General features: G+C 54.7%; 3 protein-coding genes across 3 annotated transcripts; 2 read left to right on the forward strand and 1 right to left on the reverse strand.

The window, feature by feature from the left end:
- NCLIV_033790 (putative replication factor c) lies at positions 1 to 2,693 on the reverse strand (the record flags this gene model as incomplete). The annotated part of the gene is made up of 6 exons (XM_003883575.1): positions 1 to 576; positions 798 to 1,024; positions 1,339 to 1,476; positions 1,677 to 1,752; positions 2,089 to 2,202; positions 2,613 to 2,693. The coding sequence occupies 6 exons, from the start codon at positions 2,691 to 2,693 to the stop codon at positions 1 to 3; spliced, it is 1,212 nt and encodes a 403-aa protein (XP_003883624.1).
- A 7,013-nt stretch (positions 2,694 to 9,706) lies between these two features.
- On the forward strand, positions 9,707 to 13,160 carry NCLIV_033800 (hypothetical protein; the record flags this gene model as incomplete). Its single annotated transcript, XM_003883576.1, has 7 exons — positions 9,707 to 9,744; positions 9,830 to 10,312; positions 10,532 to 10,692; positions 11,040 to 11,379; positions 11,647 to 11,878; positions 12,148 to 12,225; positions 12,660 to 13,160. 7 exons carry the CDS (start codon positions 9,707 to 9,709, stop codon positions 13,158 to 13,160), a joined length of 1,833 nt encoding a protein of 610 aa, XP_003883625.1.
- Positions 13,161 to 14,470: 1,310 nt separating this feature from the next.
- On the forward strand, positions 14,471 to 16,576 carry NCLIV_033810 (hypothetical protein; the record flags this gene model as incomplete). The annotated part of the gene is made up of 4 exons (XM_003883577.1): positions 14,471 to 15,000; positions 15,499 to 15,544; positions 16,159 to 16,209; positions 16,505 to 16,576. 4 exons carry the CDS (start codon positions 14,471 to 14,473, stop codon positions 16,574 to 16,576), a joined length of 699 nt encoding a protein of 232 aa, XP_003883626.1.
- Between the last annotated feature and the right edge of the window lie 3,053 nt (positions 16,577 to 19,629).

Genomic DNA, 19,629 nt, shown 5'->3' on the forward strand with positions numbered 1-19,629 from the left:
CTACGTGCGGTTCACTCCGGCGAGGTGGAGAACGCGCATCGCTTGCGCGAGGAAGGCCTCGAGGTGAATGATTTCTTTTGAGCCTTTTTTGAGTGTATGCGAGAAATGCGCGGCTGCATGCACCAGCACTGTCGCGGGGTCTTGGCCGGGGGCCTTGCGGGGCTTCCCGAGAGCCCCTGGGGTATCTGCAGAGACACCTGCGTGCACGGGAGGCGGCGAGTGCGTCGCCTTCCCCGGGCTCTCCTTCTTCAGGAGCGCAAGCAACGTGGCCAGCAGGCGCATGAGAATCAATTCTCCGGGAATGAGAACTGCCAGCAAGTCGTAGAGCATCCCTCGACACTCCGAGAGCGACACCGGATTCTGCTGGCGAAACGCGCAGACCGCCGCTTCATCGCAGAGCCGCTCCCAAGGCAGAGGAAACGGAGACGCTTCGCCTCGAGGAATCGAGAGGGAGGAAGACAGAGGGGCTGTGAAGTTGTGAGTCGCGATGCACTCCAGCGCAAGGCCCGCACGGCGCAGATTGCGCCCGCTTTGCTCCGAAATCGTCTGGAGGAGAGCGTCCGGGGCCATCTCAGGCTGAACAGACAGCAGAGAATGCGCGAAACAGATAGAGACAGAAAATGCGAAGGCGAAACGCCCTCTTTGGACGGAACTCCTTTGAGTTCGGCTTTCACCGTTCTGTTGCCTTTTTTCTCGCCTTTCTTTTCTTGCTTTTCTTTTCCCGCCTTTCCCCTTTTTCTTCCGTTGGTTTCGCGACTCATGCGTTCGCTGCTCTCCGCTTCTTTTCTGCGTCTCACCGTCAATCCCTCTCGATCGCAGATGGATCTGAGGTAGGTGACGACTTCGCGGTGCGAGGGCAGCGGCACGCGCACGCAGAAGCACCGACTTTTCAGAGGCGCCGAAAAACGCTCGAGTCTCTCAACCAGAAACACGAACTTGAGACGCGAAGAGTAAATCTCCAGCGTGCGGCGCAGTGCATGCTGAGCGCCCTCCGAGAGAAGATCAGCGTCTTGGAAAATGCAGACTGAAATACACGCGAAAGGAAACCCCACACAGACACGGCAACGCATGCCCGCCTGGTCACAAGTTGCACGAAAAGCGCCACCAAGACGGAAAGGAAAGTCCGAAACGAGAAAACAACGAAAGCCACACACCTAGAAACTCACAGGTACATATATATATATATATATGAGTATGCACGAATGTCGATGTATATATAGAGAACAGATTCTCTACCCCTACAAACGAATATCTCTCCCTTTTGTTGTACTTTTACATATGCGAAGACAACTATACATGCTTATGCATGCATGCGACAGTTTATCGCGTCTGATTTACTTTTGAAGGATGGCACATTGGAGGCCTTGGGAGCGGCGAAGAAGGAGGAGACTCCCGAGAGAGTCGTGCTCTCGGCGATGTCTTTGATGATCGACTGGACAATTGCGCGATCCTTCAAACCAAACTCCTGACAAGACACTGGAAAAAAAACGAGAAAAAGCCATTCCTGAGCTCATCCGCCACTCTTGTCGCGTCCCTCTACAGCTGGATGCCCCTGCGGGGATCAACAGCGCGCCTGCGCGCGTCTGTGTGTGAAAACATTAGGGAACGACTGTTCTGTGTCTCTTCCCTTTTTTCTTTTTCTTCCCTTTTCCCGATGAGTTTCTGTGAGGACTTACGCAGAATATGGTGGGACGATCGGCAGACTGTCGCCTCAGTACCGGACTCGCGGTCAGTGAACGTCTCAACTTTGACCTGAGACAGGCGAATGAAAAGATAAAAAAAAAGCAGAGAAACTCCCTCGATTTCGGTTCTTCACGGCCTCGCCGACAACTCGAAAAACGAGGCTTCCACTCCGTCGCGTTTTTCCGCGTGAAGCGCAATCTTAGGTTCCGCTTGCTCCACCTCCAAATCGTCTCAGTCTCTTCTCGCGGGTGCTCTCCCGTCACTCAGCCCCCCTTTAAATCGGGAAAGGCAACCGAACGAGCCTCCCCACGACACATTTTGAAAGATGCAAAGAGTGCCGGACACCCTGTATGTTGCGCTTTTTCGAAAAGGGGAAAAAGTCTCCGACGATTTCCTGACTCTCACCTTGTCGACGCCGGAGCCGAAGATTCGGCGAGCGAGGGCGAGGACGCGCGTCTTTTTCCCTGCGCCTGTCGGCCCGTAAAAGAGAAGATGTGGAAGCGAAGGCGACGCCGCTTGCTGAACGCAAAGCGGACAGGAAGGGAACAAAATCGCACAAAACACCAGACAGCAGCGACGCGCACAAGCTGGGGTGGATCTACACCGGAGAGACAGGGAAGAGAAAAGACCGGAGAGAAGAACTGAAGGAGAGAGGCGCGAAAAAGTGAAGGAAAGAAGAACTAGAAAGAAGCGTGTCTTCATAGTGAGAGGAAGAAAAAAGGGAACGAAGGAGATATAGAGAGAAGTAGAGAGGAAGCGAGAGAAGGAAAGATAACGGGAAAGAAATGAGAGAGAGAAGACAGAGAAAGTGCGAGAAGAGAGAGACAGAAGAAAGAGAAAGACGGAGAACAAAGAAAGAGAGAGAAAAAAAGGCGGATGAATTTTCCCAGGGGTGACGGAGAGAGCGAAGCAAGACCACGATGACGAACCTTTAGTAGAAGACGAGAGACGTCTGGGTGAATGGAGAGCTCCTCGATCTCACGAGGAGAGTGTTTATCTACCCACAGCATTTTGTGCGGAAATGGAGGAAAGTGTCAGAGAAGGAAAAATGTATCGAGGAAGAAGAGGAAGTTGGACGGGCTATCCAGAGTCGCGCGCTCACAGGAGAAGGAAACCGCGGCGACACAGGGCGAAGACGAAAGAAAACACAGAAAGTGTGAGATGCACGAGAACCTGCTGCGCTTGCCGAGGTGCTCGCACAGACCTCAGGACCGGGGCGTCCTCTCTGTCCCGCCTGTTTTGTCCATTTCTCTTTCTTCCTCACGCGGTCATCTGAGCGAGAACCTGGTGTGATGTCCCTGCCGACGCACACAGGATCGTCGGAAGGGAAAACACGTTTTACACAGAACTTCAGGTGAGAACAGAAGCCAGGAGACGCTCGAAACACACCAGGCGCGCGAGAGAAAAGCAAGAGAAACGCGGAAACCCCTCTCTTCAACGAAGAAATCGTGGAGACCGAGGCCCGAGAAACACGAACGCCGCCGAGAAAAAAGTTCCTACTCATTCAGAAATCCGAGATGTAATCGCATCGAAACGTACATGCCGGCGCCCCGTCTCCTGGACATCGAGACTGGCGAAGAAACGTACAGAGATTTAGAGACACGTGCAGAGTTGCAAGAGAGCTCTTGGTATGAAGGAGAGAGGACACGCCTCTGAAAAGGGAAAGGCGTACGCGGAAAAGCGCTATCAAGGCTGTTCAGAATGTGCAGGCGTCCGTTGACCGCGCGGTGCCTTGGCAGGAATGTGCACATCGCAGAGAGATCCTCGGTTTCCCGTTTTTTTCGACCGCAAGAGAAAGAAGAAACACTTCCTGTTGTTTTTCGGATCCACAGAGATCCACAGAGAACCAAGAGACACGCTTTCGCCGAGCTTTATCGAGGCATGCGCCAAACTACGCCGTGGAGAGAGCTTCGGATGTCGCCCTAGAGCGTGGACAAGCAACTTTAGCAGGAAAAAGGGAGACGGCGCACCGCTTGCACGGAAAAGAAAGGGGAAGGAAAGGGCCCGCGCACGCTTTCGTTTTTTTTGCACAGAGACAAGAAACAGAGAGGAAAATGCCGCAAAAACCGAACTTCCTCTCCGCTACCCCAAACCGATGGCGCCGGTGTCTTCAACGGAACGCAGCGAAGTGGTAAAAACCCAACGCACACGGCCCCCTCCCCCACAACAGAGTGTGTGCAGATGCTTATGATCGATTCTCGCTGTACATATCTCAGTATAGCACAGGAAAACAAATCGATAGAAGTAGAGGTCGATGAGAAAAACGGGAAAATCGAGAAGGAATTTCGGCTCTCTGCTTTCCATGGCTTTTTTATCGAGACCGGCTAGCGGCGCCGCCCCTCCAGAAACCATTGGAAAAAACGACTTGGCCAATGAAAACCCCTGCGTATGTGTATACGTAGGGCTATACAAATATATATGCATACGCATATACATACACAAATATATGCATTGACAAATATATCTATGCACACATACAGCGGAAAGGCAGAACGCGAGAATCTTTTTAGACGTGGTCACCGTCCTTTTCAGGTACTCCACGGAGTCTCGCATCTATATCTATGAACCTGTCTCTCTCTCTCTCTCTCTATATATATATATATATATGTATAAATAGACATATATGCATATGAATGTGGAGTTATTTGTAAACAGCCAGGTATGTGTGTGTATGAACATGTGACGTTTGCGTGGTGTGGTTTGTTACGCGTGTGGAGGGATTCACCAAGAAACGTCTGTTTCGACACAAGACGTTTAACTTGTCGAGCATGTGGAACTGCAGAAAGCGTAAAAATCGTTGGCGATCAGCTAGAGCAAATTGTATCTCGACCGTGTGACTCTGGTGTATCCGGTGGCCGCGCTAAAGCTCAGATCTGCAACGGAACGGAACTGACAAGCATGCGTCGTTTGGCCGCCCGAAGTAGCTCTGGAACTTGAAAAGGAGGTCTCTTATCTCGCCACTCTCCGCGACAGTTGCCTCAGGATACAGCAACTCTTCCTGTTTCACGTTTTCCATCTTCGCCTTTTGCGTCTCTGATTCGCTTTCTGTTTCGCCTCCGGTGTCGCCCTCGTTGCTTCGCGTGCACTGTGTCTATACACTGTGTTCAGATGGAAGATCTCAAACGTTTTCTGTTTCTCCTCTCCACAAAGAGAGGCTGTGCTCTCTAGAGTCGCAGGCGAGGTGCCCCCTCATGACCTCGTCCTGTTTCTATGGGGCGTGTGCGTGATACGTGCTTGACTGAAGAATTTATCTGCTTGTCTTGCGTTCTCGTTCACAAGCATCTGTGTGTTCGAAAGGCAACTACACCCCGATCGCATTCCCTTTCGTGATTTCTACCGTTTCCCGTCCCTACACGTCCGACATAAGGACTCTGGTGGGAGTTTGCGAACGTTCCGAGCAAGGGAGAACCTTTGAAGGGAGTGTCGCTGACAAGAATCATCGCTGCTCTTGAGAAAACTGATCTGTCAGTAGACTTCTCTCTCTGGCAGTGACTGAAGGCACGGCCAGAGTATCCCAGCCTGAGGCAACCACGCAGCGTGTGCGGAACGAAAGATCTCTTTGTTTGCCTGCGTTTTCTTCCGCCTCCGAAGAAGAGAAGTGGAAAACAGTGTTTGTTGCGTGGTCCCACAGTGGCGGAAAAGACGAAGATCCGCCCCACGTGGGGCACCTCCGCGGCGGCCAGAGCGGCCAAGCAAATCGAGAAGTCGAGAGCCGGTCAACCCAAGCCCGCAACACGAGAGAAAGAGACGCCTCCTGCGCCTCGCATTCCACGTTGGGCCGGCGCGTGCTGAAACCAGAAAGCAAGGCGACAGTTTCCGTTGCATTTCCTCTGGGGGCGGTTCACCTCTGTTGCGGAGCGCCATGGAAGAGCCAAACGGGACATTGTTGGCAGAGCGCGGAACCCATACGCACGCGTTCCCGAAAAAAGTACCCGAAAAGAATGCCGATTTGCTTTCCCATTTGTCGATTGTCGAGACTCCTTTCGCGCTCCCGCTAGCAGCTTCTCGTCGCTCTTGATCTAGATGCTTCCAGCGTAGCACGAGACGTGCGAAAAGGCAGAACTGAATGGAACGTTTGACGAGGCACAGCTCATCCGCCCGGCCTTCACAATGCGTTCGAGGTCTAGAGAGACGACAACTACGTCTAACGAGTGATAACAGCACTACAACGTTAGTTGTAAACTCTATGTTCTTATAGCAGGCTGTGCACAGAGGATACGGGAACTTCTCTTATCAGTCTATATTGGGGGGACTCGTTTTTCCCAGAACTGACGGGATCCCTTATTTCCCAGTACCATTCGTGGATTTAACCGGAACGTTTGACAGTTCGTTGCTCGCTGGATTTCGCAGAATGCTCCAAATGGAGGTATACTTAGTTGACTACCGCTTGGAGTCTGCTTTAGTTTTAGATCTACTTACTATAGCCACTACCTTCCTCGGATACTCAAGCTGGCAAATTCGTTTTCGGGGCTCTCCCCTGCTCACCGCGCTTTGCCATGGGCTCTTCGCTCGTAGGTCTGGGACACGTTTCTCCTGTTCTCTGATTGACAAATAAAGATCGGAGCTGCGCGCATCTCATGGCGCCAAGGAGCGTCTTTCCGGAAACCGAAAGCGTTCGTTTAAGGGAAGGAAGTCAACATGGAAGGCGAAAAATTCTGCAGGCTGAATCGGCTCGAAGGTCCCATATGGCGACGGAGGCCTACCATAGGTAATGCACATCGATGACACTGGGGCAAATTTCCTACACACTTGCGATGTGCTTTTGTTGTGGAACGAGGCGCGATGACCAACCGGAGAAAAACCCCGTGGAAACACGTTTGCCGCCTGTTTCGCCAGAGCAGCGCATTTTCGTGACTCGACACGCGAGCAAACCACGATTCCCTCAAATATTGATTTCTACAAACAGCCTTTGTCCGGGGAGTATATGCGACTTGGACTTCTGGTTTAGGTCTAGGTGGGTTTGACTCCCGGATCGAAGTTCTCTGTAGTTTGTGGAAAGCTAGGAATCCCATTGTATACTGTGTAACGGGGAGTCTAGCGTTAGTTGTTATCTAGTCGGTATGGCACACCCTGAGTACGTATGGAAAAGGAAGGGTTAACTGCTATTTAAACCGAACAGTTTCCGAGTGGACGAAACCCCTGACAAAAAACATCGCTTTTGCCCGGGACACCAAGAAGGAAAGAATCCCTTTCTGTGTCGAATCTCCGACACACAAGGTTGCTGCCAAAGTGTGCTGGGGAAACGGAAAAAGCTCGACCTCCTCGTTAAGGCTAGAAATTCCACGAAGCAGTTTATGAAGGCGAGTGTCGCCATGTCGCTTTCTCACCGCCTACACAAATGTATTTGCATATGTATAGAGAAATGGATAGACATGCCGCGGAAGCGTTACGCGAGTCATCCAGAAGCTGCGCTGCACAAAAAGGCGTATCGAGGTCTCGCGGGGGCTGCTCCGGTTTTTGCAGGAGAGTCGAAAGACGTGTTCTACTGTTGTGTCTGAAACGACGTCCTCCACGAGAGGGTTCGTCTTCGTGATGTGGACAACGTCCAGTTGGGGGCGAGGATTTGGAAATAGCTATAGCCATTTACTTTGACTCACGATACACTGAACGCATCTGTGGGGGCACCACGCGAAGGGGCGGAAATATCTAAACAGATCAGTGCACAAAAAACGAGCGTTTTCCGCACAGTCCTATACGTTTGGTCCAGGGCGTTTCCTTCCGTGTACTCTCAGTTGTTCATTTGGTCCTCCCCGCTTTTCTCTGAACTCCTTTCTGCCGTCTCCCTGCTGTGTCATGCGTCCACAGATACCTCGGGGCGCCTCGCTTCCTTTGCCCTGTGCCCGTTCCCGTCTGCAGCCAAGAGCCCGCGGCCTCTTTCCTCTTCGTTGTCTTGTCCTGTCGTTCGTCCTGTCTCTCCTCCCTCTCTCCGACCGCTTACTTCCTCCTCCCGTCCACGTTTTGCTCGTCCTTCTTGTCTGCCTGGTCGACGAAGGCCGAGAGTTTGCTCTGGCGCGGTTCAGCCGCCGTTCCCGCCGGGACGAAACGGCGCTTTTAAGGGAAGAAAAGGGCGAAGGAAAAAGGAAACCACGAAGGCGCAGAGGGAGACTTTCTGTCGAGCGATTGCAGTCTCGGAAGACGGGAAGGTCCTCGCGCTCGGGAACAGACGCGGCCACGTCTGCATTCTTTTCCTCTCAGAAAACAGGTGAGGCTCGCCTTTCCGCCGAGCCTCACCTCTCCCCTCTTTTCCCTCTTTCTGTTTTCCCTTCCAACGGGTTTTCCGTAGAGACACAACCCAGAGTTTCCTCACAGCCAAACAGTTTGTCTCGAATCAACGCCCTCTTCCTCCTCTCGCCTCTAGAAGAAGCAAACAAAGCTAGCCCTCTGGTGATCGGCGGTCCCCCGTTGTGGGTTCGAAAAGCTAAACCGCCAGGAAACGAAACACGCATTTACGCAGAAACCGAAAACTGCAGGGGATCACACGCACCGGGCGATCGCGGCGTTTGCTATTTATACGTCTTTCTATCTTTCACCCCACCACACATAGATTTTCCATAATCTCTGGATATCGTAACACATATTGAGAGTTCACACATACGTCGATGTTACCGGGCCAACGCGCCGGAAATGCCGACTTTTTGTGTTGCTGATCGCGACGGTGTGTCAGTTGGGGACGCCCCGTGCGTCTGTCCTTCCGAAATCGCGACGCCACAGAATCCGCTGTCTTCCGCAGGACAGGGAAGAGGCTGCAGCCCACGAACGCCTCGAGGTTCTGTTCACCTGTTGGCGATGTCCCACTGTCTGCCAGGTACCGCCTGCTCTTCCATCCTGGTCTCGGTCCTGTTTGCTCACTGGCACTTCTTTCGTCCGAGCCGCGTCGCTCGCTTCGGCGCGACTCTGGCTGTCCTTCTCTCTTGGGTGTCTTGGGAGATCCTTACCCGACAAGCAGTCTCTCGGCGTCTTCGCTTTCCGCCCCAAGAGACGACTGCGCGTTCCACCGACGTGCGGCGTGGCGGCGTCCCTGGAGCGCGGCTTCGGCCCCGCTTTCTCCATCAAACCCGGCCTCTCGCATCCCCGCCCCACATTCGTTGTCCGGTGTCCCACCCTCGTTCCCGCGATTTCATGGAACAGGCACTTCTGTCCGTTCCGCCTCATCTTCGCGGTGCGTCGATCCGTGGCGTCTAGCCATAGGCAGAAGGGATCGTGTCGCGGCAGCGCGCACAGCATATGAAGAACAGACACGTCAAAGAGCCCCCGCGGAATCTGCCTCCGGCTTTCTGCCGATGGCAACCGCATTCGCCCTCCACTGCTCAAAGTGCAGAGACCCAGTCGCGTCTTCGGTTCACCGAGTGCGCGACGACTCCTCGCCGCTTCCCTTTCGGTATCGGCCAGCCTCCCCCAGGTTAGCATAGCTCCGCTGATTTTCTCTCAGCCACCGAACCGCTCTGGAGGGCCTTCCGGATGAGGGAAGGGACTTGACCACTCCCAGGGAGGACATTCCAGAGAGCCCCGTGCTGTTCCGAGGCCTGTCCCTGTCTCTCGCTCGGGTGTATCTCCGTTCGGCGCCTCAAAGCACCTACACTCCCCCCTCCACATCATGTCTCCTGTCTCTCTTAGGCGACGCTCCTGTCCCTGCGGGCCCGTCCCCGTGGCCTGTGGAACCCACAACGAGGAGACAGCATGGCGGCGCGGCGCGGTGCTCGCCACAAAAGACAGAGGCTCGAGACCAATTCTGGCCCTTGCCTCTGGACGGTCGGTTCAACTCTTTGATTTGAAAACGATGGGAAGACTGTTTGTCGACGCGCGGCGACACAGAATGCCCGTTTCACAGGTGTCGCCGCTGAAGCGGAGAAGGTGGGCACGCGAAGACGGACACGAGCGAGGGAAAGAGAGGGAACAGAGGGGAGTGCAGATTCGCACGCAAGGACGAGAGAGGCCGAGGGAATCTCGTGGCACAATCTCGGCGTAGGGCAGAGAGAGAAGCGGACCGAAATTTCGGGAGGAAACCGCTGTTCGCCTACAGCTGATGGGTACCCTTACCATGTATCGCGGGGTGCCGCACAGGTGAGACGAAGCGAAAACGCGGATGTTCAAAAGACCGAGATGCCACGGCCGTGAGTTTTGCGTCTCCTGCTTTCTCCTGCTTCAGGACCTTCGCCTCGCTTTCCCCAGATCTTCTTCTCGTGTGGACGTATTCCTTGCTCGAGGAGATTCAAGTCGTTTTCTCGCTGCACGCCACGGCTCCTTCGCTTTTCTCACAGATCTGCCCCCTTGCCTCTTCCTCCACTCCCGACGCGTTTGTGCTTCTTCAAAAGGACGGCTGCATAACGATCTGGGCCTCGAGCCTAAGAGGGACAGGCAGAGACCCCTGGGACCGCCCAGTCGCCTCTGCCTCGCCTCCGTCTCCGCGTGTGTCGCCACCGAAGGGACAGGCGAGAAGCACGGCGGCCGACGCTGTGTCGAAGCACGAGGGCGAGAAGGCGACCAGAGAAGCTCCGCAGCGTCCAACGTTTTTTCGGCCTGTTGCTCGATGGTCAACTCCGCCTCTCCAGGCCCTGTCGTGTTTTTCGCCTCGGGGCCGTTTGGGCCACGAACCCGATGCGTTCCTGCCGGAACGCGTTCACTTTTCGGGGTGAGAAAAGCCTCAAAGACAAGATGAACCGTCGTCGGGCACCCTGAACACTGGCGAACGAGCCGGTTGACGACAGGTCAAGGCCCGTGTGTTCCGCAAGACACACTGGGGCGTGCTCGCCACACCGAGATCTCGGGACGAAACCCCACACAGAACGAGTGATGTGTCTAGGCACCTGCGTTTCGGGTCTTCACTAGTCTTCTTCGCATGCATCGCCAGAACTTCCTGCTGCTCTGTCTGCTTACCTGCGTTTTCTCCGACCTCCTTCCCAGGGTCGTTGTGGCGCACCAAAGACTCGTCGCGATGGGCGTCTGTCTCCGAACCCACAAGGGGGTTATCTACGCATTTCCCTTCTCTTGTCCCTCCCGCGGGCCTCCTCGGTCGACACCTTTTTCTTTCCAAGAGGACCAGCCTTCCGTTCCTCCTCCTCTTCCTCTAAGGTTACGCACACTTCTCTCTGCATCTCTCGTTCGAGGTCGAGGCGCCCGCCTTCTTCTCCCAGACGCGTCCTCGTTTTCCCCTGCGTCGTCGCCGCTGTACTCTTCGTCTACATGCAGCGGGTCTTCTCGCTCCTCCCCCGTCCCTGTCTCCGTCCAGAAAGAGAGAACTGCCGGGGAAAGGGCGTCACGTTCCTGCTCTCCTCTCAAGAGCAGCAAGGCCGGGCGCGGGGGGATGCCCGTCACCGAGAATTTGAAAACGAAAACGGGTTCTCGTGCCAGAAATGGAGGTGCTTCCGGCCTTGGTACCTGCGGGAGCAGTCGCTGGGTCTCGGAGACGACGAACGGAAAAGCGTCGACCGGGGGGAAGAAACTTGCCCCCCCGATCGTCGCAGAAACGTCGTCGCCTATTCTGCAGGCGAAGCCGCTTGTCTTGGTGGACGAACAGGAAGAGGATCCACACGGAGACGCAGGACAGGAACAAAGACGCACAAGAGAACGCAGGGGGCTAGGACTGATTCTGGAAGAAGGCGCCTTCGTGGTGGTCGACTTGGCGACGCTCGGAGAACGCCTCCGATTAGAGGAGGCAGGCCGCGCATTTGTTCAGGTGGAGACGGACCACAGAAACAAGTAAGACAAGGCGGGAGAGGAGAAGGAAACGGGGAAGAGCTAGAAAAAAGGGAAGCAGGTATCCTGAGACATCGATGACGCGCAGTCAGGAACTGACTAAACAGCCACCGTCGTCACGCGCCCCCAGCCGAGAATAGGTATCTTTTTGCCGCGCCTTCGCGTCCAGTTTTTTCTGTGAGTTTCTGTGGCTTCGAAATGTCTGAAAAGAAAACAGCCGGAGAGATTTCGCTCTCTTTCTTCGGCGGAACGCTTCCTGTCCCGCTGAAGTGGCCTGTCGCTTTCTATCCGTCTTGTGTTTCCCAGGTTCCTTTTTCTCCTCCTGTCTGACGGGTGCACAATGATGTTCGATTTCTTCGAGTCTCTGAGGCTCTCTGAGCGCCACAGGCAAGCAGGAGTGCTGAGGGGTGGTTGCCTCTCCCTGCTGTACCCCGTGCTTCCTTCTTGCCCCCCATCACTTACCCTCCCGGCGTGCCTCCAAGCGGTCGTCGGCGCCGACGCAGTGAGAGCAAACAACGGAAAGTTGGAGCCCTCAATATGTACACAAAGCGTCACATGTCCCCATCACGCCCATATCGCTCCCGGTTGCGCGCGGGAAGGAGGGACTGCGAGACGGTTTTCTCCGTTTCCGCCGCGAGAACCGTCTCTGCGCATGTCATGCCCAAGAAGTGCCAGGGAGTACGGCAGCACCACGGCACTGCTCGGGGTGAACAGCGCCTGCAAACGCCACCAGGCAAAGAGGCGCAGCGACGCCTATTCTTGCGTGTGTAGTGCATGCTGTCCGGAGTCGGAGTTGCCGGGTTACTCGGCCGAGTGGCGAGAACAGAGAACCCGCGGAACGAAGGCAGAGTCACGGAAGAGGGGGGAGGAGAAACCCACACACGAGCTATCACGCGCAGAGAAGAAAGGCACACCGTTGACAGCGGCCACGGAACTCTCTGGCCTTGATGATCTGACGTGGGATCACGGAGATATGTTTTCTTCGACGGTGCCCAGCAAAGCACCCCGCGGAAACCTGTATCGGCGGACAGAACATTCGCCAAGGTACCTGTTGAGCCCTCCCGTGAATAACCACACACCGCGAGAGGATGTCGGTGAAGACTCCGACGCAACACAGAGGCTCGATCTCTTGTCTCCCGAGTTTCGTCTTCCTGGAAGGGTGACTTCCGCACACGCAGAATGCGCAGTGGACTCGGAGAGCCGATGGACCGGTGTCCGTTCTGCTCGCAGTGTAAGACGAGGACCAGAACACGTGGGGTCTGGAAGAATCTACCCTCGTGGAGAATCCCTGGCACATGCTTTGCCTCCCCCTCCCCCCCCTCCGTGTGTGTCATGTCTCTTATTTCCCTCGGGCGCTCTCCCTGGAAGGGCGCCCGACTTATCCTTTGGTTCCTCTTCTCCTTCTTGTTCCCCGGTGTCATCGGTGCTTTCGGATTTTTTGTCCCCTGCGACACTCTCTGCGCGAGAATTCCGGAATCCGGCGCCGCAAAGCGCCCGATCCAGTAGCGTCTCAGACAGCCTTTCTGGTCTGTACGGAGACGCAAGCCCTGGGAGAGGAGACGGTCTTTCTTCTCCTGGAGAAGATGCTGAAGCAACTACAGCAGTGCCTATGGTGTTCTCTTCTCCAGGCTGTTCCCCCCCGTGGAGCCCCGCAGGCGCGCAGGCGAGAAATAACGTTCCGGTCGGTAGTTGAGGGTCATGGGGCGATACTAGGACTTTCTGTTTGTATTCGCGAGACCGGAAGAGTGCTTTTTCATCAACCCTTTCGTCTGGGTTCCTTATAGTTTCGAGGGTTTGCGGCCGTTTTTTTCGAGAGGTGAGACGGTCCATAAGGTTCTCCACCCTGGCTACTTCCGGTGCGCTGCCTCAAGAATGAGTCTCAAGCATTCATGACGAAACAGAGACATAGTTTTTAGCAATGGCTGGGACCTGAACGAGGTAGACAAAGCGTCTGCGATGCAGAACACCCTCGGCGCTGGCTAATTGCTCGAGTCACACAGTGGAAATCCAATACGTTTGTTACTCGGCGAAATCGTGGAACCGCCACTTGGTTGGAAGCGCATAGGTGTTTACGCGACCAAAGAAATAGGTGTGTGTATCTTCCACCGGAAAAACCACAAACGAACGTATTTCTAGGGCCCACCCGACGGGTGACTATCCTTTTCTTTTTTTTAGAAAGCCCCAGGGCGGTGTGCCAGGAGCGAGGCACTCTTAGCATTCTCAGAAACACGTCGACAACAGGAAGGCTAGCGATGCAGAGCTTCAAATGAATGAAAGTTGAGAACTATGATGCCCCCCTTCTGGATTTTCAGTTTGGAATCTGCGGTCTTGGCACAACTTTGGTCGCGTGGCTAGATGCTGCCTGTAAGCGAGGTCCGTTAAGGCGCCCTTTTGACGAGGAGGGTAGGCACAGCGAATGCGTTCTTTGAATGCCGCTTACTAGTACAGAATGTATGAAGGAACTCATTTGCTCTCCTTCTCGAACGGAAATGCGTCTCCTGTCTATACCACAGGAAGGCTTTGTTGGCTGCGGCCAGACCTGAGAGTGTGTTCCCCTCGGAGGCACCGGTTATGCCGGCGTTCTCTTGCTTTCTCTCCGGCTTCTCTCCTCGTTCTCTGCGAAAAGGCCAAAGAGAAGCGAAACGTTTTTGGAGTTGCGTCGAAGAGACTCTGGAAAAGAGGGAAAGCGAGCAAGCGAATGTCTTCTGTGTGCATGCGCTTTCTCTGCTGATCCAAGAAAACGCTGGACGCCTCGAACCTCGCGCGTCTTTACCCTCCTTCCGGGCAGTGCGCGACTTTTTCCCGCGCGGGAACAAGCGCGTTAATCCCAGAGATTCCCGGGAACTTTGTACGCCTGCTTTGTTTTCTCCATTGCGGAACACGAGACGACGCGTTAAAGAGAATCTAGACGGCCGAACCCTGAAAGGCTCGTCATTACGCCGGTACTCGCGACCTGGTGGCGGCGTTAGCCAGTGCCTCTCTTCTATCCACACGAAAAGGACGGGCTATCCAGCGGCGCACGCCTCTGCTCCTAGTTGCAACTGTGCGTCGTTTTGTTCAGTCTTTCTCCCGTGTGCGTCTGTTTTGTGCGAAAATGGTATTTCTTCCGCGCCTACTCGCTGACTTGTCCTTTCCTTTCCGGCGCACCGGGCTCGGAGCTCCCGCGTGTCTTCGCGTTCCGACTCGCGAGGCTTTCTGCCAAGCCGACCACGTGGGGCCGGCGTTTCGAGCTCGTTTTTCTGCGGGTAAAGAGGGCCATGCGTCCACCTCGGCCGGGAAAGACCTCGGATCGAAGGCTCTCGCGTTCTGTCGCGAATCGGCGCCCTGGAACTTCGCAAGAAACCGCGGCTTGCTCGGCTCGGGGTCGGCAGGGAACGGCCTCTCTCGGCTCGTGACTGGCCGGGCGACCGGAGCTGTGGCGAAGGCGCTCTCCTGCCTGCACCAGCAACCTCGTCACTTCACAGGTCCACACGGCACGCATTCTGGAGCTCCGAGCGACAAACCGAACGAGGCGGGAAAGAAACGCGGACCCACTGGCCTGCAGCGCCCGTGCGACTTGACGGGCCCTCTCGCCACGTTCATGGGGAAGACAGAAGCCTCCAGAGTCGAGGTCGTCAAGCACATGTAGGGAGAGGAGAAGGCGCTGAAGAACCGCCCCGCGAAACCAGGCAGAAACACTTCTCCTTTTGCACCTGGCAGTCGCGAATACACACAAGCCGACAACTATCGATAGCTCCGACTCGAACGTACACACGTACACATCCTCCCGTGACTTTCTCCAAGGAACCACACGCGCCGTTTTCTAAATCCGAACGAGGGAAACACGTAATGGTGGAGCGCTGCGTCTATACTTAGTTCCCTCACCTTTTTCATGCCGCCGCGGGTCTCCAGAGAGTGCACCCTACACACTGCTTGTCGGTGTATGTACGGTTCAGTGCCGGTGTGTCTCAGAGGGATTTCCTTCATCTTGCAAAATCCTGTACCTCTACAATCGTAATCACACCCTCTCCAAACTTTCAGAGACAGCTGTCCTGACACTTGGTTGTACTGCGTGCTAGAGGCTTCCAGAGAGTCCTCACGTGAGTCAGTCGATGTTCCCGTGTGTCCTTTCGCCCATTTCAGTTGGGACTACATCAAGCGACACAACCTCCAGAGCCCCGAAAACAAGGTACGCGACTCGTCTCTGCCGCAGAAAGTGAAACATGCGTCGTCTACAGTGGGCGGTGTACCTATCTTTGGCGCGGCTCCGATGCGCCGCTGCATCAACTAGGGATCTGTGCCGAAATTCGGAGAAACTGCGGATGCATGCAGCGCATAGGGCGTAGTGACTCATGTGCAGTTTGCGTACATCCTTAAATATGTATCCAGCTCGTCGTAGGAACAGACTGGAAACGGTTAAGGGGCCGGGCAGCAAGGGAATGTTCCCGGATGTTTGCACGCTGCGCTGTCGCTCTTGTTTTTCAAGGACAGAGTGAAACTCTGAAGTTTCATCCAATCTGTATACATTTACTCACGTTTTCGTATGTGCGTGATATGGACTATTTTACAGTTGGAGGAACGCGCCTCCCGCTTTCATTCGTACCTCACATGTTGACGCCCCGTGCCTCTGTGAGGCCTGTTAGGACTTACGTTCTCGTTCTCATCGCGCCTCAGCTTTTTTCCAGCGGGCTCTTGCCACTGCACTTGTTGTTTTTCCCATCTTTTCTATCAAGTGTTTGCTGGTGAGAACCGTCGGGCAACGAGACAGTTGGCTGTTTTATTCTTGTCCTGTTTCGGTCTCAGAGGATGATCAACGCTGACAGCACCCTCCGGCCGCTGTTTCAAAAAGACCAGGTGAGCGCGTTTCCAGGGAAAACCTGGCTTCTCGCAGGCTTTCCAGGTTTCAGACGTGCATGCCCCAGGACATGTGCTTGTGGCGCGACGAAGGCGCGAGCTCCCAACGGCTTCAGACAGGACGTTCCTTTTCGGTCTAAGACAGTGCTTTGTGCCTCTTGCGTCGAGCGACGCTTCCTGTTTGAGAGTCGGCGTGTCGGCGGAACAGCTGGACGGTTCGACGTTTTGTGAACCACGCTGTGTGTGTCTGTGGTCAAATGTTTTAACCGTGTCTTTCCCTGTCTCCGTTCACCAGGTTTCGATGTTCGAGCTCAACAAACTGGTCTCCAAGTTCGTGCAGAGTCGGCCGTCGCCGCCGAAGCCCTGAGGAAGTGAGGCACTGACAGATTCGCGTAGGTTCCTTTCAAGTCCGCCCCGTTACGGCGTGGTCCAAGTAAAAGCCGAAAAGCCGGTGTTCTGGCCGATTTTCTTGTGACGAGCCTTCTTCGTTCACTCGAAGGTTTTTGTGACTCGAGTGGCTGAACGAAGGCTGAGAAACAAGGGAGGCGCCCTCTGTCTGGAACCGCGCAAGGATTCTCAGTGGCGCTTCCGACGAGGATGCCGCTCTGCGTGACGCGCATTTTAAAACGTGAAACTGCAGGGATCGAAAGGCATTTCTAGAAAGAGGCGGAGACCGGCGTTGTGTCCCACGACTTCACTGACGTAGAGGAACCTAGCCCCACGCTTTTTCATCGTTCCCCTTCATTTCCCAGAGCGCGGCGCCTGCGATTGGGGAGTTGGACTTTCGTGAAAAGAACGCTCCTTTCTTGTGGGGTCAATTGTCGGAGGAATCTCTTCCTTGTGTCGACAGTAATTGACCGTGTCTCTTGCTTCCTCGAAACAGAAGAGGGAAGGTATTGAAGCCCTACTGGGACTGACTTAATGCCACCGTCAATCCCTCGCTCTTGAATACCAACTCAGAAAGGACACGCTGCCCTACCCGTGACCGTTGCTGAGCAAAGCCGTGGCACACAGATTTGAAAACAAGGTTTTCTTGCGCGTGGTTGAAAAGACATTTGTTGCTTTGACAGACACCACCGTACATGGAAAACTCTGGACACATTCCCGGAAAGTTACGCGCTTCCGTCGCTCCGCTGAACACTACTTTCTACGGCGTTGATACCCACACCGTGCTTTCTTCGCAAAATGGACTGCGCAACCGTAAATGCCTAAGAAGGCTTCTTCACAGACTCCAAGCGTTAACCCCCATTTATCCCTCTGCCAACGAAAGCAATACAATATAGTACCGACATCCCCCCAAACGGGTGATCGTGATTCCTATGGGTAGCGTCTGAGGCAAGCAAATTGTTTTTTGCCTGCTCGAGATACCATTGCGCTCAAAAACGGTATGGCGTCGTGGAGGGGGGGATGGGCGGCTATTCTTCGTCGAAAGACCCAGAACCTTTTCCAGAAAATCGGTTGGTGAGCTACACTTGCTGGTCTTTATGGGGTGATGCCGACTCCACAAAGCCCTGAAGCCTGAAAAAGAACCCTTGACTGCTCCTTTTTACATCAATATTTCCGTCACCCCGTCGGGCTTCCCGTTCTGCTTCCTGTCCTTCGACTTCCTCGAACGGTCTTTCAGGGTGGTACGTTGTTACGCGAGAAAACCGCTTCTGACCCTCAAAAAACGCGTCGTTTTGGCTTGTTCCCTGGCAGATAGAGCGCCCGTCTCTCTAAAGAAGTTAGCACCCCAGAGCTAAAAACGATGTATGGAAAAAGAGCGCATTCCCCTTCGGAAATCTGTAAGGACACAGCGACAGATACTTTCTGCCAAGACCTCTCTCTTGACTTTCCACAATTCACGCGAGCGAGATACTCGCTTTTCTCATGTATGTCTGAATCGACAGGGATCGCGTCAGCAGCCGTTCCTACGCGGGATGTCGCCTTCTCTTTCTCCCGATCTTGCGAACGTGCCACCGTCCGCACTTTAGTTTTGACAAGAAACTGCTTGCAGGAATTGTGTTTGAAGCTCTGTCGCAGTTGGCCGGCCACAAGAGAATCCTTTCAAGTCACCCTCTGGAGTGAGGCCGCCTTTTCTCCCCCGTGGCCTGCGCGTCACGCGTGTGAGTTGTCTTCTCTCCTCGCCCAGCTGGTCAAATTCCGCGCGAAAAGGGAGGCCTTTACGACGTTGATTTCACTTTTTTCCGGGGGTTCGTTTTTGCCGGCGGACGGCAAGGCTGTTTTCGTCAAACGAAACTCACGTGCTCAGTCTCGGAGCATGCGAGTACATAGAGTCCCCTATATGTCGGCTGCTCAGCGACTAGGGTACCTCTCCGGTGTATCTTGCACGTTTTTGGCTCTCTGTCGTTGCTTTGCTTGCGTTCTTTGTCCTTCTTTGGCGAAGCCCCAATGTGACATAGGCGTCCCAGTCTTCGACTCGTGTCTTGTTTTCCAAAGACCCTAACAAAAAGGGTGTTCGGCCACGATGCCTCGCCGACCGCCGCCGCCGCACTTCCCCCCACTGTGGCCTTCCTCTCGGCTTCTGATTAATCGCGCTCGCCTTTCTACAGGTGTTGCCTGCGAACAGGTTCCCTCATAAAATCGATGCCGCAAGAGCTACTTCTCCCTCTCGTGGACTCGAGTCTGCTGAGGGCCTGTTCCTTTCCCGGCGACGTTTTGCCTCCCTTGCCCCGCCCCGGTTCTCTCACCAATTGTTTCTCTACGCAGGTAACTGCGCGTAGCGCAGGCGGTGCGGACTCTCAGGCCTCTAGGGAAGATTGAGAGCTTTGTCTTAAACGCGCAGTCACCTTCCCGTCTCTCCAGTTTTCCTGAGACTTGAGTTTCCACCGCCCTTGACTCGCCCGCGAGACTCACCATTGCGCGCACAGGGGCGGTGTCCGTCGCTTCCTGTTCCGCCTTTCTCCGGAGGCCGCCTTGCGGCGTTTCGTCCTTTTCTCCCTGTCTTTCCCCCAAAAGGAATTCTTTACAGTTCGTTCCTTTCATGGCTGTGGGTCCGCGAGGATTCTGCGGACGCTGGATCTCTGGAGGACTTGAAAGCCGTGTCGAAACGCCGCCTCGTTTGCTCCCGTCTCTTCAGACGTAGACGTTCTAAACTCAAACCGACAGTCTTTCCCAAGGCGTTTCGACGCATGGCACAGCTGCGTTTTCTCGCGTTCTAGGTTAGCTTCGGTGTATAGACACCACAGAATTCCCCGAGACCGCGGCAGGCGCTCCGTCGACCAGTCCTGCTTCTGCGCCCTTCCTCTCTCCTCACGGTTCTTTTCCTTTTCTCCGGAGCTTGTCTTGCGATTTTTTCCCCTCTTCCAACCGGTCCTTGATTGAGGGCTCGTGTCTCTTCTCTCCGCCCTCCATTGTTTCGGGACAACTCACTCTTCTCGCATCTCTCTCGTACTCTCGCCTCCCCCCCCCCCCCAAATA

Source organism: Neospora caninum, chromosome VIII (genome assembly GCF_000208865.1).
Source record: "Neospora caninum Liverpool complete genome, chromosome VIII".
NCBI classification, from domain to species: domain Eukaryota; phylum Apicomplexa; class Conoidasida; order Eucoccidiorida; family Sarcocystidae; genus Neospora; species Neospora caninum.